The 25,195-nt window shown below is 41.8% G+C and overlaps 1 protein-coding gene across 1 annotated transcript; it reads left to right on the top strand.

Moving 5' to 3' along the window:
* The first annotated feature begins 15,547 nt into the window (after positions 1–15,547).
* On the top strand, positions 15,548–21,696 carry ccng2 (cyclin G2). The gene is made up of 8 exons (XM_055639539.1): positions 15,548–15,901; positions 16,426–16,560; positions 17,694–17,831; positions 17,962–18,212; positions 18,458–18,536; positions 18,631–18,729; positions 19,847–20,052; positions 20,201–21,696. Exons 2-8 carry the CDS (start codon positions 16,426–16,428, stop codon positions 20,352–20,354), a joined length of 1,062 nt encoding a protein of 353 aa, XP_055495514.1. The 5' UTR covers positions 15,548–15,901; the 3' UTR covers positions 20,355–21,696.
* The last annotated feature ends 3,499 nt before the right edge of the window (positions 21,697–25,195 follow it).

The following is a 25,195-nucleotide window of genomic DNA, read 5'->3' as shown; positions in this document are numbered from 1 at the left end:
GAGAGATTTAGAATTAGCTCTTGGGGCTAAAGGAATCCAGAGATATGGGGGGAAAAGCAGGAACTACGTACTCATTTTAGATGATCAGCCATGATCATATTGAATGGCTACTCGAAGGGCCAAATGGCCTACTCCTGCGTCTATTTCTCTATGTTTCTATGTACCCGAGGTCTAGATTTAACCCAGGTCCCTGGAGCTGTAAGGCACAATGCTAACTACTGCACCACCATGCCATATGACCTGAACTTTTACACGTCCCCATAATTCTCTCCTGATCTACTGGATATTTCCAGCATTTTATGTTTTTTTTGCTTCATTACTTAAGAATTGGAGAATCATTAACTATGTGGATGGTGTTAAGAGTGGGGAAGGGACTAGTTGGAGAAATTCTATAGGTTATGTTCAATGTTCACTTCTAGCTCAAAGGATATACTTAGAGTAATCATGGAAATTGTAGATATATGTTGTACTTTGCTAGTGTTTTTCAGTCACTTGCCTGTCACAATTAGAAAAGTGAGGCAATAAATTACAATACAATACAATTTATTTGTGTCATTTGAACCTCATTGAGGTTCAAACGAAATTTGGTTTCTGCAGTCATACACACAAGAAAAAGAACCAAGACACAACACAATTTATACAAACATTCATCACAGTGAATCTCCTCCTCCTCCTCACTGTGATGGAAGGCAAAGTCTTATCTCTCCCCTGCACTCCTCATTCTCCTCCCGATGTCAGAGTCAAAGCCTCCGGCGGGCGATGGTAAATAAGTCCCGCAGCCATTAAAGCCGCGCCGGGCGATGCAAGGCCCTGCTCCGGGTCTTGGTGTTGGAGCCCCCGGCGGGCGCTAACAAGTCCTGCGGCCATTTAAAGCCGCGCCGGGCGATGATGTAAGGCCCCGCTCCAGGTAATTTTCAACCCCGCAACTCGGGCGGGAGAAGTCGCCGTTGCGGAAGCCCCGAAAAGCGGTCTCCCAGCAGGGGCCCACGGGCTCCCGGTGTCACCGTCCACCAGACCTGCGGTTGGAGCCTCCGAATTGCCGGGGTCGGGTCACAGCGGCGCGCCACCACAGCTCCACCCGCTCCGAACTCGGCCAACTCCGCGATGGTGGGTAAGTCCGCAGCTCCGCGACTGGAGCCCCAGGTCGTTCCGGTTGGAGGCCGCTCCAGGGTGCTAGGCCCCAACGACAACGGAGACCCGACAGAAAAAAGGTCGGGTTCTCCTTACAGGGGAAAGATTTTAAAAGTTTCCCCACCCCTCGCCCCCCACACACAAACCCAGTTTTAAAAAAGCACTTAAACTACCTTCAAACATTCAAACGCGACAAAAAAAAACCCAAAAAAAAACCTGACCTTGAGGGTTGTCATTCCAGAGTTTGCACTTTCTGTGACTGTTAAGATTTTCCTCCATGTCCTCAGAGATGCTGACAGTTTATTTGGCTACTATAAATTATCTGTTAGAGTAGATTAGTGACAAAAGTTATCAAAGAGGGATCCATAGACATATGTGAGACAGAATAAATAGCCAGGGTCTATGGGAGATGAAGAATTAAATTAATAGAATTGCTCCATTAACGAGCTGAAGAGCCTTTCCTGTTTCATTATGATAAGATATTCATATTTAATTAATATTCAGTAATTCATGTGCTTAACAGCAATTGTATTATTTATTTTTATATCCAATGATCAATGGCTGTCATCATGTAAACTCATTAGTAAGTTTGATCAGCTTCCAGCATCTGCAGTCTCTTGAGTCTCCATTCATATTTCATTCTTCTGCCTATCAAGAGGCCGAGAGGCGATTAATAAAAGTTTAGAAAATGATAAAAGATATAGATAGGGAGATAATCAGAAACTTTCTCTGAGGGTGAAAATGTCAAATTCTAAAAGACATAACTACAAGGTCAGGGAGAGAAAGTTTAAAGGAGATGTGTAGGGCAAATCTTTTACACAGATAGCGGTAGGTTCTTGGAACACGCTGCCAGGGGTGGCAATGGAAGCAGATACAATAGACGTGTTTAGGAAACTTTTAGACGTATGAATATTAAAATGAAATGTTAAATGGTCAGCTCGACATAGATTACCAAACCTACACCAAACCTAAACCTATTAGGAGCAGACGAGGGCACTCGATCCAATTTGAGATACCAGCTACCAGGACAGATGTGTACAGCAATTCATTCTTCCCCCACACAATTAGAGCATGGAATAGTCTTCACCCTACCATAGTTACACAACCAGACGCAACTAAATTTAAGGCAGCTCTTCTCCAAGAACTCTTTTTTGCTTAAGTCCACCCTCCGCCACCTCCAGTTTAAATTCCATTTGGAATATTTTTGGAGGACCAGGAAACCAAGAACCATTATGCCAGGAATAGAGGGATTTGGCGCATGTTCAGGCAGAAGTGATTTGTTTAAGTAGGCATTATGTCCGGCAGGGTAGTGTGCTGCACTGTTCTAAATATATAAAAGGGTCCTATTTGGAATTGCCGATATTCTGCTGTAATGCTGTCTGGATTGTTGTTGGTTTTTTGTTTTTGAAAGTAAATTAAATAAAAGTAGGAATATAAATAAAATTTAATTTTAACAAGACTCGGAACATGAAAAGAGTTTAGGTGTTGGATGTTTCGTGCAGACTGACTGAAATATATCACTAAATGATAATGATCTTTACCTCTCTGAGCTGCTTCATCCATACGCTCCTGCCCAGTGCCTCAGGTCAGCTGATCAGCTGCTCCTGGAGGTACCGAGGTCTAAGCGGAAGCTCAGAGGGGATAGAGCCTTTTCTGTTGCTGCTCCGGCGCTATGGAACACTCTGCCGTTGCACATCAGACAGGCCCCCTCACTGTCCATCTTCAAAACCAATCTTAAAACACATTTATATTCCTTGGCTTTTGACCCTGCTTGAGACTTTGCTCCTGTTTTAGTGCTTTTAATGTTTTTAATTTTATTGTTTTTACTTTCTCTTCTAGTGTTTTTATTGTCGTGTAATAATTTTTTTGTCCATGATTAGTCATGCACACCACGTTGTGGCAACAGTGGTTGTTTTTAAAGTGCTCTATAAATAAAGTTATTATTATTGTTATCTTTATATATCTTTAGGTTACTCAAAAAGCATCTCAACTGAGAGCTGTCTTGAGAAATTCATGTGGGATTTCGAAATGATTGATAGGAATAAGTCACATAAAAGCTCAATATGTGAACCCATTTCAAATGTGCTGACATTGTGCATAATTGTTGTGAAATTTCAAAATCATCCTTCGTACCATTTCATGACACAAGCTCAGTAGTTTATATTGTAACCTAATGTATCATAGCTGCAGTTCTGTAACAGATTTTCTGTCTACGCAAACTCTGTAAAGATCCTTCATCTCAGTTATTATCACACCAGGCAAGTCAATGCCTACGAGCATGATATAAATGATCTTGTAGACACAAGGGACTGCAGGTGCTGGTTGACAAAAAAAAGACATAATCTGCTGGAGTAACTCAGCGAGTCAGTCAGCATCTCTGGAGAACATGAATAGGCAACTTTTGAAGTCAGGGCCTTCTTCCGATTGATTGTAGTAGAGGGGAGTAAGCTGGAAGAAAGATGGGAGCAGGTCAAAGCCAGGCAAGTAACTTAGCAGGTGAAATCTAGGCCAGTAACTTAGCAGGTCAGGCAGTATCTGAAGCGTTACCCATCTATGTTCTCCAGAGATTCTGCCTGACCCGTTGAGTTACTCCAGTACTTTGTATTATTTTAAGTGATAGGTGGATACAGGTTAGGGGGCATGGGGTTGATTGATAGGTGGTTGGACAAAGGCCAGATATGAAAAGACTGAAGTACGGAGATAAAGAAATGAAATTAATAATAGTAAAGACTGTGAGATAAGGAGATAAAGAGATAAAATAAACAATCTTAATTTTTGCAGACAGATGACAAACCAAGTCTGTAAAGCATCTTATCTTGGGTTGTTTCCCAGAAAATCATTTAAAATGACATTTGCTTGTTACTGTGCCATCAGATTTGCTACAACCTGTCATCAAAACTGGAACTTTCACAGACATTAAACACCTGGCAACGATGCGATTAAGTCAACACTGCCTGCACAGATAGACATGCTGTCATCATCTCTTAATGGGCCTTTTCTGTTATATAATAGTCAAAGGTTTCAAAGGTCTTTTATTGTCACGTGTACGCAAATGATAATTCAAATTTCACTGTACCTTAATTGGTACATGTGACAATAAGCTGACCTTGACCCTGAAACCAATTAAGTACAGTGATATTCGTATTACCATACAGCCATCTTAAAAAAGCAACAAGGCACACAACTACATAAAAGCCAACATAAACATCCACCACAGTGGATTCCCCACATTCCTCACTGTGATGGAAGGCAATAAAGTCTAATCTTCCCTCATTTTTCTCCCGTGGTCGGGACTTTCAAACTATCAGTTGTGGCGATCGAAGCTCCTGCAGCCGGCGGTCGAAGCCCCCGTGTCGGGGCGATTGAAGCTCCCGCATCGGGGTGGTCGAAACTCCTGCGGCTTGGAGCTCCAGAAGTCAGTCTCTAACCAAAGATCCACAATGTTAAGTCCACAGGCTCCCGCGATTGGAGCTCAGAGGTCTCCAGCAAAGGCCACCAGCTCCTCCATGTTAGGTCGCAGTGCAGACAGAGATATGATATGGGAAAAAAAAATGCATCTCCGCTTAGGTAAGAGATTAAAGTTTCTCCCAACCCCTACTCCCCACCCCCCACGTGAAACTAGCTAAAGAACACTAAAAAATACATTTAACACATACTAGAAAACAACGAAGAAGGAAGGGACAGACAGACTGTTGGCGAGGCAGCCAGTGGTAAAAATTTTTTGTCTTCTTCAAGAATCTTTTGGGGGGTGTATATCTGAATACTCATAATGCCAATAATTTCCTTGTCCGTGAAATGTGTGACATCATGTTAGTCTCAAAAAATATTTAACGTGCTAACTTATTTTTGTCGACTGCTCCACAATAAAATCATATTTGGAAATGGTGCGCAGTGATAAAAATTTGTTTAACATAATTTTCTTAAAACTACGCAATTGCAAATAAAAATTGCAAAGTATATGAAACATTAACAAAAATAATATTGAAAAGTTTGAATTCAGTATTTAAATTGGGGCATCTTTGCTGGAACATAGTTATCTGTTCTTCTGTGTGGGAGGAGTGTGAGACAGCCAAGGAACAATATGCTTACATATGTGGAAAGGCCAGGTAACCAAAGGCCAGACGCCTAATATCAGATAGATTGTAGAAAAAATTGTGAGGTACAGCATATAGGAGCAGATGAACAGATTGATTAAGATTAGAAAATATGGATTTCTTTGGGGAAGTTTGTCTGATTAACTTAATTGACGTTGGAAGATTGATCTTATTTGGCTTAGTTTAGAGGTACGGCAGGGACACTGAGAGTGGCGCCGTTGAGTATGGCTGCCCCGCCTACAGCTGTTCATCCTTTCATCCTTTTTTTTAGTCCGTCAACTTTTTTTTTAGTCCGTCTTTTAGTCTTTTTATCTGGGGGATGGGGAGATGGAAGGAGGAAACTGTTTTCTTAGTCACTACCAGGTCGAGGAATGCCTCTGTACTCCGAGCCGTATCTTCGCCCCCTCCTCAAGGCCTACCATCTGGATTGGCGCATCCCTTCCTGCCAGAGACCGGCCAGAGCTTCATCTTCAGGAGCGGTGCAGCACTGAATTACCATCACGAAGCGGGGCGGTGCCTTACAGAGGTCGCCGTGTTGGAGTTCTGGAATGCTGGGACTGCCGACTTTTAACACCGTGGAGCTGTGGTCTGCGGAGCTTCCAGCCGTGGGCAGTGCTGACTTTAACAACGCGGGGCCCTGGGATCCTTCGCCGAGGATTGCAATGTGGAGCTCCACACAACTCGGCCTGTGGACTTCGGAAGCCGCGGCCTCCAGTAGGAAGCGGCCGATTCAGAACTCCAAGCCGCTGAGAGTGTTCTTCCATCATCCGGTGAGAGGGCCTAAAATATTGGGCCACCATTGCGGCGACTGCGGAGGCCTCAATAGGCCCCGACCACAGGTGAACATAGAGGCAGATAACTGAACTTTTGTTGCCTTCCCCCACAGTGGGAAACGTTGATTCCGCTGTGTGGGGATGTTCATATTAAATTCTATCGTGCGTTGTGTTATTTTCATTTGGTAGGCAGTATGGCAACCTAAATCTCGCTGTACCAATTGGTACAGTGACAATAAATGTAAACTTGAACTTGAAACAGGCCCTTTTTATTGAGATCAATTAACCTACAAACCCTCACATCTTTGGGATGTGGGTAGAAACCGGAGCACCCAGAGCAAACCTACGGTTACAGGGAGAACGATCAAACTCCATACAAACGGCACCGGAGATCAGGATTGAACCCAGGTTTCTGTCGATGTGAGGCAGCAGATCTACCCACTGCATCACTGTGTCACCCTTAATTGACCTCAAAAGATTCCTTAAAAAACTGAGGAGATTTGATATGTCGACGAATACTCCATTGAACTTATACAGGGGTACGGTAGAGAACATACTAACTGGTTGCCATCGCAGCTTGGTTCGGCAACTCAAAGGCCCAGGAACAAAGTAGACTGCAGAGGGTAGTAGACAATGCCCAGTCCATCACGTGTACTAACCTCCCCACCTTCGAAGAGAACTAAAGGAGGTGCCGCTCCATAAAGGCAGCCAATATCATCACAGACCCACACCACCCTGGCCACACCCTCATTTCATTACTACCATCGGTGAACACCAGGTTCAAGAAAAGCTTCATCCGAGCAATCACCCTCTTAAACCATCAGCTTCTTGAACTAGCCCCTTGAGCTCGTCATCATAATAATAATTTATTATATTTTTGCTTAATATTTACTATTACTACCTGTGTGTTATGGTATTTATTGGCCTGTTGAGCTACAGCGTAAGAATTTTATTCTTCTGTTGTCAGTACATATGACGATTAAAGGCTCTTGACTCTTGACTGTTTTTGATCCCTCAAAATATTCAGTAAAGGCAGTGCATTTGACGTAATATATAGAATTTAGCAAAACATTTGACAAAATCATACATGATGAATTAAACAGGAAAATAAAAGCTCATGAAATCCAGAAAAAAGCGGCAAATTGGATTAAGGATTGTGGGAAACATTTTAGTGATTGTAGAAATGTGTGCAGTATGTGTGAGTGAGGTTAAGCACCTGGGGATGGCAAATCAGGCAAGGGAATACATAATAAGCGTTAGGATAGTAAGGAAGAAGTACTGTAGGTGTGTGTTCCGCAGGGCAAGTTATAAAAGATTGTTCAAAGACCTTTGTCAGCGAAGTTATGGAATATATGAGAAAGGGCGTCATTCTAGAACTTTACAAAACATTAGTTAAGCCACAATTAGAGTACTGTGCACATTTAATATTACAAGGATGTGACAGCACAGGTTGTTATCAGCACTGGAGAATTATTGTTAACAAAAGTGACTGGTGAGCTGATTGAATTGAGAATTATAAAATTATGAGAGATCTGGATAGAGTGATGGAGAAGGAATTATATCCGTCAGCAGTGAGGATGTGAATTAAATTCGTAGAGTTATGCAGCACAAATGCAGACCCTTCCTTGCCAACCAAGATTCCTATTGCACATAACTCCTATTTGCTTGTGTTTGGTCCATATGTATGGTCAGATCTATGTACCTAAATGTATTTTAAACATCATAGTTACTTATAATATAGTTATTACATACAGTACCTATTCCACCACCTCTTTTGTAGCTTGTTCTATATACCAACCACATTCGATGTAAAATAACTTGCTCCTCAGATCCCCTTAACTTTCCCCCCCCTCACCAAAATCTACACCCTTGAGTTTCAGATTCTACTCCCCTGTGGATAAAGACTGTGACCACTTACCTTATCATGATTTTATGTCTTCATTAAGGTAATTCCTCAACCTCATTTGCTCCAGGGAAAACAAGCCAATCCAAATTCTCCTGATAACACAAACCCTCCAGTTCCAGCAACATCCTTACGAACATGTTATGCATTGCCTCTAGCTTAATCACTGCTTCCTATTGTGCTGGGATACAGATTTAAGTTAATTGGTGGATACAAGGAACTGCAGGTACTGATTTACCAAAAAAAAGATGCAAAGTACTGGAGTAACCCAGCGGGCAGGCAGCATCTCTGGAGAAATTAGATAGGTGACATCTGAAGAAGGGCCCCGATGTGAAACGTCACCTATCAATGTTCTCCAGAGTTATTGCCTGACCTGCTGAGTTACTCCAGCACTTTGTGTCTTTTACAGTTAATTGGTAGAAGCATTAGAGGAAAGCTCAGAAAGATTAAATAAATTACACAAGAGGTAGAGAGGGGCAAGAACCTGCTGCCTGAACAGGATGGTGAAAGCAGAAACTCTCATCACATGTAACTTTTGGATGAGCAGCTGAAGAGCTGTGACCCACAGGCCACTGACTGCAGTAAAATGGGATCCAAATAATCAGTTTTGAAGAAAGGCCATAAGAAGATGTCTGACCTGCTGAGGTAGACAAAAATGCTGGAGAAACTCAGCGGGTGAGGAAGCATCTTATGGAGCGAAGGAAATAGGCAACGTTTCGGGTCGAGACCCTTGTTCAGACTGCTGAGTATCTTTGATATTTTCTGTTTTTATTTCATGTTTTTAGCATCTGAAGGTTTTTGCTTTTTAAACAAAATAAATCTATTGGTCACTGACATGGACTGGATGTGCCGAATAGTCTCTTCCTATGCCATAAATTTGTATAAATTGAACGTTTCCTTGCCTTAATCCCTACACTCCCAATCCCAACCGCAACTAATCCTGCCCTAGTCAAAAAAGACTTCTTGCAAGCAAAGTAAATGGCATTCACGTATGAAAGTCATCTGAGTTATGAGAGGGAAATAGTAGGGCAGATCTTATGTGTCTGAAATTAATCTGCCTGTGGGCTTGGTTCCCAGTACCATGCCACAGCTCAATGCACCACAGGGGCTTTCCAGCATTATCAACCAGCTGAACTCACAGACACCACTGACAGCCGGTGAGCAAGGAGGTTCACAGGTGTCAACGCTTTCAGCATGATCTCTCCCTTTGAATATTTGTGAACATCTTTAACATTCACAAACAATTCATTGAAACTCAGAACACTCAAAGTTCAAAAAGAATAATCAGCAGTAAACATTATTTACAGTTAAAATGCTCTAAGCACTGCCATGCACTGAAAAATAATTAAAATTGTTACATTTCACCTAATGTTTTGATGAAAACCATGCTTCATACCTACAGACGCTTGAAACCTGAAATAAAAGCAGGAAGTGCTAGAAATACACAGCAGTCAGGTTGCATCTGAATCAGAAGAAACAGATCTAACATCTTATATTGACGATGTTTCAACAAAACCAGAAGATCAGATTCAGATTCAGATTCAACTTTATTGTCATTGTGCAGTGTACAGTACAGAGACAACGAAATGCAGTAACAACGAAATGCAGTGTTATTGCAGAAATTCAGAAACAGTTAGATATACGAACATGTCATAAGTGATAGGAGTAGAATTAGGCCAGTCAGCCCATCTAGTCTATTCCACCATTCAATCATGAGTGATCTATCTCTCCTAACCCCATTCTGCTACCTTCGCCCCATAATCTTTAACACCCGTACTAATCAAGAATCTATCTATCTCTGCCTTAAAAATATCCACTGACTTGGCCTCCACAGCTGTGTGGGACAAAGAATTCCACAGATTCACACCCTCTGACTAAATAAATTTATCATCGTCTCCTTCCTAAAAGAACGTCCTTTAATTCTGAGGCTATGACATTTAGTCCTAGACTCTCACACTAATGGAAACACTATCAAACATGTTTTATGTTGCAGAGAGAAGGGAGAGTTGAAGAAAACAATGGGAATGTCTGTGTCAGGGTGGAGAGAGACTGAATGACAAATGGTCTGATGGTGCCAGCTAAGAGACAGTGCTGATGGTATATTGCATGCACATGGTCCGTCTGGAAAACATGCAAATAAAAAAAGAGGGAAAGGAAAGTAATAATGCTCAATAGATGGGAAAGCTGGAAATACCCATCAGTTCAAGCAGTGACAGTGGAAAGAGAAAAACTGTTATAGGCTGCTGATTTTTCATCAAAACTGACTGGAAGGACCAGGGCCGGATTTAGATGAAGAGAGGCCCTAGGCTATTTCACTTGTGAGGCCCCTACCAATCCCCCACCCCCACGACGAGAGGATGATGGAAGAGTCCACAAGATTGACACCGATGTGCAGCCGAGCGTGGCCAATGAGATAAGGGCTGGAAAGTTGTGCTTTTTTATTTATTGCCAGATCTAGTGTCGAGTTATCAGCTTAAAACACTATTATTCTGAAATGGAGGGCAAGGAAAATTACTGAAGTGTTGTTTAGAGACTACAGTGCGTTGTGACAGCATATGTAAGAAACGCCTATGACAGTGTCAAAAATATTATACACCAGGCCCGTACGAAGCTTTTCACAAAGGGGGGTGGCATGGCAGGATTACAAAAATGTTATGTGAAATAAGTGCATGTCATGTGAAACAAGCGCAAAGCTGAAAGACCCTTGCGGCCGGGGTCCAGGGCCTGCTTAAGGGCCCTGGAAGCTCTGGGGTTTTAGATGCTCTCTGGTGCATTCTGAGCCTTATTTTGGATCATTTTTGCACCAAATCTATGACCAATATTTCAGAAATAATTTTGGTTGAGTCAAGAGTAATGAGTGGTTGGAATGAATTGATTGGGGTCATTGTATACATTTTTTAAAAGTCAAGAATTGAATTTGTCCTTGTTTTAATAATCAAGTTGTACTGTAAAATGTTATGTAAAATGTTATAAAGGAGCATGCAAACACTGCAAATAAAATACTGTAAGTTTTTACATAAATATAACCTTTTTTTAGAAAATGTTTTGTGTGTTGATTTGATTGCTTGTTACTGTTCGACTGTGTTAGTGTGTGTACAAAAAATTATGATGCAAAATGAAAGTCAAGGAAAAGAAAGCAGTTCCAATTGTTTGATATTATTCATATGGAGGAGAACATATAATTGCTCTAAAACCTACCTTAATTTTGCAATCTCACTAAAGATAATCCCCCTTTCCCTCTCCCCTCTCCTCCTCCCCATCTCTCTCTCCCCTCCCTCCCTTTCTCTCTGCCCTCTGGCTCAACCCACCCTTTCCCCCTCTCACACCCCCCCCCCCCCTAAGCTAGTCCCAGTTGCCCACATTTAGCCCATATTCCTCTAAACCTTTCCTATCCATGTACCTGTCCAAGTTATCTTTTAAATGCTGCTATAGTACCAAATAGTATCTGTGGAAAGAGAAACAATGAGTGTGTGTGTATGAGATCACAAATATTTTCCCAACGTGCACACCATGAAAATATCATCCCTTTCCAGGACAGCAGAATCATTGTATGTGTAACTACACAGAGCAGGATCAATGAAACAGTGATACAACACATTGATCAAGCTCAGGTCAGTGGCCTGTGTAACATGAAGGACAGATTAACACAGAGTGAGGTGTATGTTGGTTATGGGGGAAGAGGGGGGTTGGTGGATGGTGAGGGTGGGAGGTTGTTGGGGGATGAAACCAGACAATCTTCTTCTTCTTCTTCTTCTTGCGTATGGCATGCATAGCTTAAAGTTGTAGGACTTGTTCTACTTGATCTTATTTGATTGTGCACGTTGGATTGATTACATTTTTCCAAACAGGGTGGACCACGTGAAGGTTGCAATCTCCCACCCCAAAGCCAGACAATGACAAGCTTGTAAGAAGAGGCCTGAAAGATTTTAACTCTTGCATGTTGTAATTTGGGTACTCAAGATCAGACTCATGTCCAAACCTAACAGGATTTTAACTTCACTGAATTTGGATAGTAACATTTACGATCTGTCAATTCATCTCTGGTCTGGAAATCGTCAAGTGGGGAATTCGTGTTAATTTGGGGTGGGGCAGGAAGAGCCCAAAGATTTCCTTAAGAAATCCAGAATAGCATTTCTAATCCTCATCCTCAAGGAAACAAAAAAAAAATTATAAACTTACTTTGAGCGTGCAAATGAAAATGGTACATCGGTTCTCAATGCCATCATGTTCCTACTTAAATATTTAAATAGGGCTCTGCTAGATTGAACTTGGTGAGTTTGTCCCAAGCTATTTAAAACAGGAATTGACCATAGATGAATGAGTGAAGACCATGTGGGAACCCTGCTATCACTCATCCCATGGTGGACACCAGGCCAGGGAAGCCAAAATACTGTTTGTTATCAATGGTAGGAATGAGAAGAGGTATGGCCCAGATGGGGAATCCTTCAAGATAGACACTGTCTTCTTGAGGTAGTATCTCATGTAGATGCTTTTGATGGTGGAGTGGGCTGTGGCGGTGATAGACCGGACTGAGTCCACCACTTTGTGCAGCCTCTTGCATTCTTGTGTGTATATTTTATTTGTTTGTGAACTTTATTGGTGAGGTTGTGGCAGTCCGAAAGTGAAACATTTTCTTTGTACAAAGTGTATACATTTTAGCTTCTTCAACAATAACCTAATAGTTAAAATCTGTCACATAAGCTACCCATTCTGAAGGTGTTGAGGGCAGACCTCCAATGACTTTCACTGTTGTAACAAAGATGTTCATCCCAACCAGACAGTGTGTCCCTTTCACAAAATGACTATTGAGACCCAAGGGCTTCTTTCACCCAGAGAGAGGCGAGTACCTGTAATGCACAGCCTGAGAGAATGGTGGACACAGGGAAGCAGAAATACTGTCACTGACAGCATTTAAGAAGTGTTTGGATGAGCACTTGAATCACCTAGGCATAGAAGGCTACAGCCTTGTGCCAAAAGTTGTGATTAATATGGATGGGTGCCCACATGCATGAGCATAGTGGGCCAAATCACTTATTGCGGGGCTGCTTGACTATGATTTGATGACTTAAATAATGAACATATGTTGAAAAATCTGTATGATGCCTCTACTTCCTGAGAAGATTATGGAGAGTCGTTATGTCGAGGAGGACTCTCTCGAACATCTACAGGTGCACAGTAGAGAGCATGCTGACCGGTTGCATCGTGGCTTGGTTCGGCACCTTGTGTGCCCGGGAGCGGAAAAGACTGCAAAAAGTTGAAAACACTGCTATGTCCATCATCAGCTCTGACCTCCCCACCATCGAGGGGATCTACCACAATCGCTGCTTCAAAAAGGCTGGCAGCATGATCACGGACCCACACCATCCTGGCCACACACTCATCTCTCCGCTGCCTTCAGGTAGAAGGTACAGGAGCCTGAAATCTGCAACATCCAGGTTCAGGAACAGCTTCTTTTCCACAGCCATCAGACTATTAAACTCAACTCAAACAAAAATCTGAACTTTAATAACCTATTGCACTTTATATGTTTATTTATGTGTGTGTGTATGTATATATATTCAATGGTATATGGACACACTGATCTGTTCTGTATTTATTTATGCCTACAATATTCTGTTGTGCTGAAGCAAAGCAAGAATTTCATTGTCCTATCTGAGACACATGACAATAAATTCTCTTGAACTCTTGAACGTTGCAGAAATAGCAATGAGTCTGAAAAAAGGGTCCCAAACCGAGATGTCGCCCAACCATTCCAGCCTCTCCCTATAATTCAAGCTCCCAAGTCAAGGTAACATTTTGGTGAATCTTTTCTGTATCTGTCCAACTTAAGGTCATCCTTCCTACAGTTGAGTGACCAGAACTGCGCACAATCTTCCAAGAGTGGTCTCCCCAACGACTAATACAGCTCTGTCATGATGTTCCAACATTTGTATTTAATATTTTCCCAATGAAGCAAGTGTGCCAACTGCCCTCTTCACCACCTTGTCCTCCCGACTTCCGAACCATGCAACTGTATTCCCACATCACTCTATATTGATGAATTAAGGAACACTATTTGTTTCTAGTGGGCTGAATTGGTTATGAACGAATTTTGATCAGGATCTGGAGAACGACTTGAAAATTACTTTAGAATTTGACAAGCAGATATGTTATCTTGGAGGGAAACAATTTAAGGAATGAATACTGTTTCCATGGAACCTTCCCTGTAGTAATCAGACCACATTGTCTCTTAAGAACATGGGCTACTAGTTTCACCTTGTGTGGTCATTGAAATTGACAAGCAATGCCTTCTATTGACCAATTACACTCTATTAAACAATGTAACATTTGGTATTTGTTAGCTTGAAGTAACAAAAATAACCGTCTTACTATCAAAGAGACCTTTGTTTTTGAAAATCCTGTGGGGAAAATAACTTTGTTATCGCAAGACTGAAACTTTCCAAACCCTAATCCCCCTTCCCCCACTGACACAATATAAAAATTAAAATGATTGTCTATAAAGCAAGGTAAAAGAAAGGTTTGAAATGGGACAAAAGACTAAAAATAAAATCGCATAGCATTATGCAAGGAAACAGAAAGTAAAGGGCAAAGGTAAATGATATTTATGGGTCCAAATGCAATGAAAGTAAAGTGCAATGAAGAATATCATTGTTTTGTATGTTCGATATAAAGCACTCGTGACTCTTGACTAAATGTATTTGTTACAGATCCATAATGTAACAAAATCTGGATTTAGCGTCCTTAAATTTCACATTAAATAATACATTAATTTTACATTGAGATTATTAAATTCTGTATAATGCCTCAGAGTTGCAACAGTTTCCATAGTTGAAATCTGCTCAACAACAACCAAGGTTTAAAGTCCAACCACCAATCAGCATCGAACAATTACATTGCAAATGGACCATTCAGGATTGCAGCCAATCGTGTCACTCCGTGTGATTAATGCAGGCCAATCGGGTTCCGCCGCAGCCGACCAATGGTGAAGCGGGGTTTTAGGCGGACTTTTCGAAAGGGCCAATCAGAGCCCGCCCTTTAACTGGAGCGCCGCAGCGCACCAACTGTGGGCGGAATGCGCGTCCGCGTCACCCTCAGCAAGAAAACACGCGAAACGCCACCAAACCTGACCAGTCACCGCGGCAACAACACCAACCCGCCCCGGTCTACGGGAAAACACCGGCGGCAGCAAACCCGCGCCCAATAACCCCGAAAAATATCGGAAAAGGAAGAGGAACTATTTCCTGGCCTGTTCACTCCTCCTCCTCCTCCGCAGTGATGTCATTGCCCTGAGTAAATATTCGACATTGAGTCTGAGAGGAAGATGCGAGAGAGAGGTGGAGAATACAGAGAGAGGATAGAGGGAAGGGGACAGGGAGAGAGAGGATAGAGGGAGAGAGAGAATAGAGGGAAGGAGACAGGGAGAGAGAGGATAGAGGGAGAGAGAGGATAGAGAGATGATAGAGGGAAGAGAGACAGGGAGAGAGAGGATAGAGGGAAGGAGACAGGGAGAGAGAGGATAGAGGGAAGGAGACAGGGAGAGAGAGGATAGAGGGAAGGAGACAGGGAGAGAGAGGATAGAGGGAAGGGGACAGGGAGAGAGAGGATAGAGGGAAGGAGAGAATAGAGGGACGGAGACAGGGAGAGAGGGAGAGAGGGAAGGAGACAGGGAGAGAGAGGATAGAGGGAAGGAGACAGGGAGATAGATAGAGATCTGGGTAAACAGAGGGCTGACGAATAGGGGGAAGGTAAGATAGCAAGAGGAAGGAGAATAAACAACTGAAGGGGAAAGAAGGATCGAGAAAACGAAAGAAAACCAGTTTGCCGGGAGGAAAGCAGCGAGAAATAATCGGATCGATCCTAGATAGAGGAGGGGGCGAGTGGGGGATGGGGCAGTGAGTGAGGGAGCAGGGGAGAGCGACCATCGCCGACACCCGCCCGTCCTCCACTCCACTCCTCTCCACTACACTTGATCCCCGAGGGCAGCGATCAGCAACAACACCGTGAGTTGGAAGGGAAGGGGAGTGCGGGTGTCGGGGTGTTTACATCGGCGCTGGCCATGAGAGGAGGGGCGATGTCGGTGTTGATCAACGCGGGGCCCGGGCTGGGGTCTGTCTGTTTACAGTCGTGTTTAACGATGGGAAATGGTAATCTGGTCGCCTCGCCGCAGGGCGAGCTTTTTGTGCTTGACGGGGAGCGGGTCTAATCTAATCAAGGGTTAAGGTTTATGTTGGATCCAGAGCAGTCTTGGTATTTATGTTGATGTTTGTGGGGGTAGGAAGGGGCAGGTCCAATTGTAGAGCCATTTAACTGCTTCCCCAGTTAATAGACCAACTGCCTCAGCAGGATCGCTGCTCTCGCTGACGTCCTTCCTGGATAGAGTTCAATGTACAGAATAGCGCTGAAGATTGTTTTGATCTTGCAGCTGAATTTTAAATGGCCTTAACGATTCCCGTGCCTTTGTTTTATTAATACATTTTTGTTGTTTGTCACGTTTTAACAATTATTTTTTACTTTTTGTTTTAAGATGAAAGATCTTTTTTCACATGAGCACAACAATGAAGCGTATACACTATTGAAGCAAATAAACCATTACTTGGAACAAGAATCCAAATTTTTACCACGGCCAAGAGGTCTTGATGCAATAGAATCCACCTTGGAGGTAGGTCTGCTATTATTGGGACAGATGGGGATGTGTGGGGGAGGGGAAGATACGTTTCTTTTACCAGTGTATTTATTTGGCTCCTCGACAGGCTTTATGCTTGCCCTTTGATATGTTCGATTGGAGATTGAGAAGTGAAAAAATGTTTTACAAAGCTGTTACTTGGATCAACGTTATATCATTAAGAAATGGCTTTGGTTCCTAGATAACGATACATCTGGCATTATGATGGTTGTTTTGGAACATGTTGTTACATAGAAAAATATGTGCAAGAGTAGGCCATTTGGCACTTCGAGGCAGCATCGTCATTCAATGTGATCATAGCTGATCATCTAAAATCAGTACCCCGTTCCCACATTTTCCCCATATCCTTTGATTCATTTAACTCTAAGAGCTAAAGCTAAATATTGTTGCTAGAATTTAATCTGTAATAATATCAGATTTTAAGATCCAAATGAAATGCTGATGAAGTTTAGCTTAGATTAGAGACACAGTTCTATCCTGTCCTCTAGGGACAATTTACAGAAGCCAATTAACCCACAAACCTGTACAACTTTGGGATGTGGGAGGACACTCTGAGAAAATCCATGCGGTCACAAGGAGAACGTGCAAACTCTGTGCAGACATCACCCATAGTCAGGATTGAACCGGGTCTCTAGCTCTGACAGCAACTCTACCACTGCGCAGCCCCACAATGAGATGTAAGCATGTAAGATAAAGATGGGGCTTGGTGAAGCAGTTGTGCTGTCATTGCACTAAGTGGTCCATTCTAGTTCAGTCTTTGGAATATGATATGACATGTCCAAGCTTGCTATTGATTCTAGTTTTCAAATTTAAATATTCAGATATTTAAAACAAAAGATGATAACACTGTATTGCACAGATGCAGGGTCTCAATATGAAATATCAACGTACACTTTTTGCTTCTACGAATACTGGTTGAGCTGTGGATTTCTGCCTGATGTATTTTTTGTTACATTGCTTCAGCATACGCTGTCTTTTATTTTCCCGTTATTGTCTCTCATTTATTGTCTCGTTATTGACTTTCATTCAAATCCAGCCTAAAAATGTAGAAGATTTGCTCCCTGTTATGTTAATGTTTGATTAACAAATCCCACTTTTCTGTTTTGCAGAATGATGATTGTGTCTCTCCGAAGTTAAGAGATGCTAAAGTGGAAGATCTCCGGAGCTTGACCAGGTTCTTTGGCTGCAGTACAGAGACTTTTGTTTTGGCAGTTAATCTCCTGGACCGATTTCTGTCCTTGATGAAGGTAAGAATTCCAAACAATTCTTCAATCCATGTCCATGACTAGACTAGTATTCATGGTAGTCTACCAATCTTAGTTTTACCTGGGTCCATACAATTTAAACCTATCTGACTCGGCTTGCTCTTTTTTGAAGGTGCGACCTAAACACCTGCCTTGTCTTGGAATGAGTGTCTTCCATCTCGCAGCAAAGGCCATTGAGGAAGAATGCAATATTCCTTCTGAACATGATCTGCTCCGCATTAGCCACTGCAAGTTTACCGTGTCTGATCTCAAGCGAATGGAAAAGATTGTCTATGAAAAGCTAAATGGAGAACTCAAGGCTGTCACAGCCTTTCATTTTCTACACCTGTATCACGCCCTGGCACGCTACCATATAACTGAAGGGTTGGTATCTATTCATTAATGGAGGGCATGCCCTTCAACACTTTTGACTCGGTATTTATTTTCTACAAATAATTGCATCTTGCTTGTCTCTTTTTACACCTTTTTAAGCAGTAATTTTTAACAAGAGATCTTCCTCTGTTTTGGAAGTAATACAAAAACAAACTTTTCTGTTATGTGAATGAGGTCCAGATTACATAATCTTGTGACTGAATTGCAATGATTACTATATTTTTTGTTTTCCTTAGGAAAGAATATCTAATACTTGATAAACTGGAAGCACAACTGAAGGCCTGCAGCTGCCGATTTGTGTTTTCAAAAGCTAAAGTAAGTGATAAAATGCATTGCTTACTTTTTAAGCTCTAATTATTTCCTGTTTGATTGAAAGAAATGTCATATCGTAATATCCTTTGCATTGCAGCCATCTGTATTGGCTTTGTCGCTTTTGACCCTTGAAGTTGAAAACTTGAAATCTGTAGACCTGTTTGAGATTATACTGCGTGTTCAAAAACATTCCAAAGTAAGTGTTTTGTAAGAAATATTTTACAGTGACCTCTGAATGCCTGTATAATTTCTATTATTTCATTTGTATCCAATCAAAATAAATATTGCCATTTATAAGAACTGCTGACATGGGACTTGCTGTCAATAGAAATTCAGTTTGGCTCTGATGGAGAATTAGCTACAGAAAACCTCCATGAAGGTTGCAAATCAGCAAAATACGTGATTTGATGCGAATTTTAACCTTATTTTATTCACTAAAAATGTGATTCTGAGCTGCGAGTATATTTTTGACCGTCATATGGCACAATATATGTATTGGCACTTAATTCTCGTTGATCATGCTGTTACCTATAAATGGACAATTTAATTTTAAATCTGTTCTCTGCGAAGCCTGTGAAATATTTGTTGAAATGCATTTCCTCAGCTAGATCCAAATGAGTTCTCTTCAGAATAGACCCCGAAGAGCAATGAACTGGATCATGTTCAGTCTTGCATGCCACCTGTGCTTGTCCTGCAGTATCTGCATTCTGCAAGTCTGATTTGTACTGGAGGCCCTGTGCTAGTGCTCTCCTGTGACATGTAGCTTGGTGTGGTCAAAAGTTTTTGAACTGAATTTGGATGCCTCTAGTGGTCTTGGACACTTGCATTGTCAAAGTACCAAATTAACCAAATGCCATTTAACTTTGAACAGTACAGCTCATGAACAAGCCCGTCAGCCCACTTATATCTGTGCTGAACATAATGCCAAGTTAAACTGATCTCATCTGCCTATGTGTGATCCATATCCCTCCATTCCCAGCCTAATTTAAAGGTCTCTTGAATGCTACTTTATACGCGAAATACAATTATTAAAATTACTTATCTAAATGAAGAGTTCATCTGGCCCTTAAGCGCAATGCATTTATGTTTTGCTACTGGAGTCGATCTGATCTGATCCCCAGCTTGCCGTAATTCTATATTGCAATGTGCAAACAATGAAGTCGTACATTGCCTTTTGATGATGATTGTCAACTGGAAATTTTGAAGAAAATTTGCACAATCCAGTTAATTGTTTTTTAAAGGTATAAGCATGTTTATGATAAAAAGGAACATGATTTGTGGAAGGATTATGTCATGTCGGTGTTTTTTTATAGATAAATCATCGTGACTTGACATACTGGCGTGCCTTGGTCTCGAAATGCCTGGCTGACTATTCTTCACCTGAATGCTGCAAACCTGACAACAAGAAGCTTGTGTGGATTGTTTCAAGGCGTACTGCCCGTCACTTGCAGAACAGTTACTATAGTGTTCCTGAACTACCAACTATTCCAGAAGCCGGCTGTTACAGTGAAATGGGAAGGTAATTATCTCTGGTTGTCTGACAGTAGTGTAGAGCTCTTCCTTCCTGTATAAAAAGCATGCTTGCTCAATTGTTTGCTGGCAGATAATGTGGTGTGATGAATGGTTTGTTTTTGCTATTATTCATTGTCACGTTGTTCCTTTTTAAGTGACGATTCTTGTGAAGAAATGAGCTGTGGTGAAAGCAGTCTGAGCAGTTCCCCAAGGAGTGACACAGCAGAAGAGTTCTTCCCTGAAGACTTCGTGCATCAATCCAAGTGGCAAAATCTGTGCTACCGAACTCCTTCTGCAAACTCTTTGTAGATCAATGGGTCACATGAGCTCTCACATCCATGCTTTTAAATTGTCAACATGGATGCATTTTAAAAAGTGAAACGTAATTGCAAGTTTGATGTAAATGTGGAAAGGAAGTGTTGGGTATTGAGACTTCCACTGAGCTTGCCTGCATAAACTACAAAATAACAAAAACAGCTCAAGATTTGTGAGATTTCCCAATTTCTGCTTAACCTGTGATCCCATACTGCATCTCTGAAGCTTTGACTTTTAGCCAGTTAGAATTACTTTAGCCATTTTAACTGGGAAATTACCCTTTTAAGTGCTTCCCACTTTTTTGGCAAATTCTATTTGATTTTAGATTTTAGTAACAATAGTAATGTAATTTTATGGCACTTTAATTTTTAGATGAATACCTGTTCGGGTGGGTGTGGTGTAAATCAAAAACAAATACCTTCAACTCATTCATTCAAAATACTTAATCTACAAACGAATTTCCATCAAACCACAGTGATCTATAACTTTACAAGTACATCGATCAACAATTTGACGCATAAAATATGCAGTTATGAATATCTTGTAAACTTTTCTTAATGTTCTCCTCTTTTGTTGTGTGCTATCTATATCAATTGGCAGAAACAAAAGACCACATTGCTGATTCAAAAACAAGTAATTTGAATTGGAACTGGAATCAATAAATTGGTTCTATGGTACCAATTTTGCCTTCTGGAATTTAAAAAAAAATCCCTTTTGGAAGCAAAATGATTCCCCTGAAAATATCTTTTTAGAGGGGAAATACATCAGTGCTTATGCTAAAAGTTATAGATTGCAGCTGCACAATTTCAAATGATTGGTTATTTGTAAAAAGTAATTCATATTTCAAGACTGGCTTAAATAGTAACTGGGAATTCAATTAATTAGAGCCTACTATTTTGGTTGAATGGTTTGGTGGGGAAGGGATAATTTGTAAAGATTGAAGAATGAAGTGAAAGCAATTGGATAAAATGTGAACATGCCCAGCCTGAGTTGTTCACCCGCCCTGACAAGAGCCGAGCATTATTTTAAGTTTTGTTTCTTCAAAAATGGAATTGCTCAATATTTAGAAAATCTGTATTGCATTTGGAATCATTTAAATAAGCAACTTTTTATTTTAGAGGTGTAGATTGTAAACTTAATTGCTGGAATTCTTAAATCAACAGTGACACCAATTTTCTGTGTTTAGTCAAGCGGCCAATATGCAGGACTGTTCCTGCTCAAATGTAATCCTGTATTTCTTCCCCTTTCTTTACCTACTTGTCACAGGTTATGTGTGTTAGCATGACGGATGTAATAATCACAAGACTAGCAGCAGCCCTGTGTCTGTCACCTCAGCTGATCTGGATAGAGCCAAGTTTGTTTATGCTAGGCATGTCTTTTATAATAAAACAAAAACTGCTGGAGGAATTGAACAGTTGAGCCGCCCGCATCTGTTTTGTGGAGGGTGGGGAGATAAATTTATTGACATTTTCAGTCAAGTTCCTCCAGCTGCTTATTTTGGTGTTGCTTCTGATTCCAGCATCTTCAGTCTCTAGTGTCTTCTTGAAATTTGTAACGTTGAAATGCAAGCTTATAAAGAGTGCCATCTGGAGGAAGTGTCCTATTTTAAAATTTGCAAATATGAGAGCTTTATCAAAGGCACATTACTCTTTGTAGTGGCAATTACCTCCACGAGGAGCCTTTTTTCGTTGTGTTTTGTCAAATCTTTTGATGGTTCAATTGCCAACTAGATATTTTTGACAAGGACTTCACCGTGTGATTATATTATACAGGTGGGCACAGTTGGTCAACTAATGCGTATGTTTTCTCTTGGTTTGTACTTTGCAGAAGTAATAATAAGCTACAGTACACCCTAGCTAAGGTGAACGTTTGCAGGGAAAATTCTAGTATGTAGAAAATTGTATAGAAAAAGTGTAAAGGATAACTTAAAAATGTACAGAAAAAAGTGCACTTATTTTCCTATTCAGGTATGAAAGCAATCCAATGCACTTAAAGGATGTATGTAGCAATGTCCAATTATTATGTAGCATTGTGTGTGTGTGTTTTTAAAAAAAACATGTAGATACTAACTTATTGTACACTTTCAATTTATAAATATTGTACCACTCATCAATCTCACAGCTACCACGAGATATTGAATAAATAAATATTCTTTTCAAATTGCTGTCTATAATTCACTACACGGCATGACCATATTTGGCTGCAAAAGCCTTTCATGTAATCCATCTTGTTCTTATCTGTGCAGTCTTGTCCTTCCACCATCGTAACCATAGGCTGTTCATTATTTCATTCAAAACCTGTGGAGATGGGTGAGGTTATTCAATATGCTATTTTAACGAGGTTAAAAAAAAGATTTGGAATTTGACTGGTTGGGTGTGGGATGGAAGGGCTGTCATTTGGTATGCAGTTGATCAAAAAAGATTTATAGGCGGCGCGACTCTCGTCAGCAGCGGCCTCTGCAGCCCGTCCGCGTTTTTATGGAAGGGCTTTTTATTATTTGGGGGTATGGGTGTGGGTGGGGTGGGTGGGAGGGAGGGAGGGAGGGAGGGGGCAACTTTTAAATCTCTCCCTGCACTGAGACCCGACCTCAAAAAACAGGAAGAGACCGGGGACTTGGTGCCGACTCACTAATGCGGAGCTGGCCGATCCGGAGCGGGTCTGGATCCTGATTCGGAGGCTACAAACCGGGGAAGGGAGACCGCTTTTCATTAAAAAGACTTAAGTGGCCTATCACTGTGTTGGAATGGCCGCGGGACTCTGCGAAATAGTACGAAAACTCTGTCATGGGGGGGGGGGGGGGAGAGTGTAGTGGAGAGATAAGTTTTTTTTTTTTCGCCTTCCACAGCAATCCACCATGCCACCACGCCAACCATTGATCTCCCCTTCACAGTAGTTTAAGTATGTTAGGAGTTCTCATCCACTCCCTACCCATTTGGGACAATTTTACAGACCAATTAACCTACAAACCCGCACATCTTTGCATATGGGAGGAAACCCCCGTGGTCAAGGGGAGAATGTGGAAATTCCACACAAACAGCACCTGAGATCAGGATCGAACCCCTGCATCTCTGCCTTCCTGACTTGTACGCCATGCCTCCACTGATGCAGACAAACATAGCATATGTCTTGTTTACTACTTTACCAGCTTGTGTTGCCACATTCTGGGAGCTATGGACGTTCAACCTAAGGTCCCTCTACGTTAATTCCGCTAATGGTCCTGCTATTAACTATATACTTTCATTTTGCATTCAACCTCAGTGCAACAACTTACACTGTTGAGGTGCTGCATCATGGAAATCCTTTAATAATTAGAGCTGTCAAAGAGCTCTGGCACCAGAAAGACAGAATATCATAGTATTAGATGCTTATTTCCAACTATTAATAGGCAAGAAATATAATGAGCAACTTGGGCCTCAGTTGCCTTAATTTTATTCTTCAACATTGTCTATTGCATAAATTAAGCAATCTGTATTTATAGCAATAGTACATTATGTCCTTACACTCTCTACAACGCGATATCATGAATGCTGATAAATATGGGACTACATTTTAGTCTATTGTTTACTGCTAGCAGAAAAAGGAAGTGTTCTTTTTTTCAATAAACATCACATGTCCAGGATGCAGCTGGAAAGTACAGACACACGTCCGCACCACTGTGTCCCCACAATGAGGCATTGAAGAAAGATGATCACTGTGGACTCAGGAATTTGATGCGTTACTTAGACATTTATTCTGAATCTGAACATTACACAAATGCAAGGTAGATAAAAATGCTGGAGAAACTCAGCGGGTGAGGCAGCCTCTATGGAGAGAAGGAAATAGGTGACGTTTTGGGTCGAGACCCTTCTTCAGACTGATGTAGGGTTGGGAAGAAGAAAGGAAGAGGCGGAGACAGTGGGCTGTGGGAGAGTTGGGAAGGGGAGGGGAAAGAAGGAAAAAGCAGGGACTACCTAAAATTGGAGAAGTCTATGTGCATGCTGCTGGAGTGTAAACTTCCCAAGCAAAATATGAGGTGCTGCTCCTCCAATATATGGTGGACCTCACTCTGGCCATGGAGGAGGCCCAAGACAGACAGGTCGGATTCAGAATGGGGGAGGGGAGTTGAAGTGCTGAGCAACCAGAAGATCAGGTGTTGTTGGGTGAAGCGATTGCCAAGCCTATGCTTGGTCTCACCGACGTAGAGCAGCTGACACCTAGAGCAGCGGATGCTTTATGGTTGTAGGAGGTGCAGGTGAACCTCTGCCGCACCTGGAAAGACTGCCTGGATCCTTGGATTGAGTCAAGGGGGGAGGTAAAGCGACAAGTGTAGCATTTCCTGTGGTTCCAAGGGAATGTGCCAGGTGAGGGTGTGGTTTGTGTGGGAAGGGACGAATTGACCAGGGATTTACGGAGGGAGCGGTCTCTGCGGAAAGCCGAAAGGGGAGGAGATGGGAAGATGTGGCCAGTGGTGGGATCCCGAATTGTGAGTAGGTGATGGAGTCCTTACAGGAAGCCGTGTGGGAAGAAATGTAGCTTTCTCCTTCTTTCTCCTCCCCTTCCCAGCTCTCCCATAGCACATTGTCTCCGGCTCTTCCTTTTTTCATCCCACCCCCCCCCCCCCCCCTACATCAGTCTGAAGAAGGGTCTGGACCCGAAACGTTGCCTATTTCCTTCGCTCCATAGATGCTGCCTCACCCGCTGAGTTTCTCCAGCATTTTTGTCTACCTTCGATTTTCCCGCATCTGCAGTTCCTTCTTAAACATTACACAAATGCAAATAGTTCTCAATTACACTTTTCCCAAATTCAGGATGTTCCAAGACGCTTTGCAGCTAAACTAATCAATAAAATAGACTGT

Source organism: Leucoraja erinacea, chromosome 1, assembly GCF_028641065.1.
Source record: "Leucoraja erinacea ecotype New England chromosome 1, Leri_hhj_1, whole genome shotgun sequence".
Taxonomy (NCBI): Eukaryota; Metazoa; Chordata; class Chondrichthyes; order Rajiformes; family Rajidae; genus Leucoraja; species Leucoraja erinaceus.
Note: the sequence above shows the minus strand (reverse complement) of the source record. Positions and strands in the feature narration are given on the sequence as shown.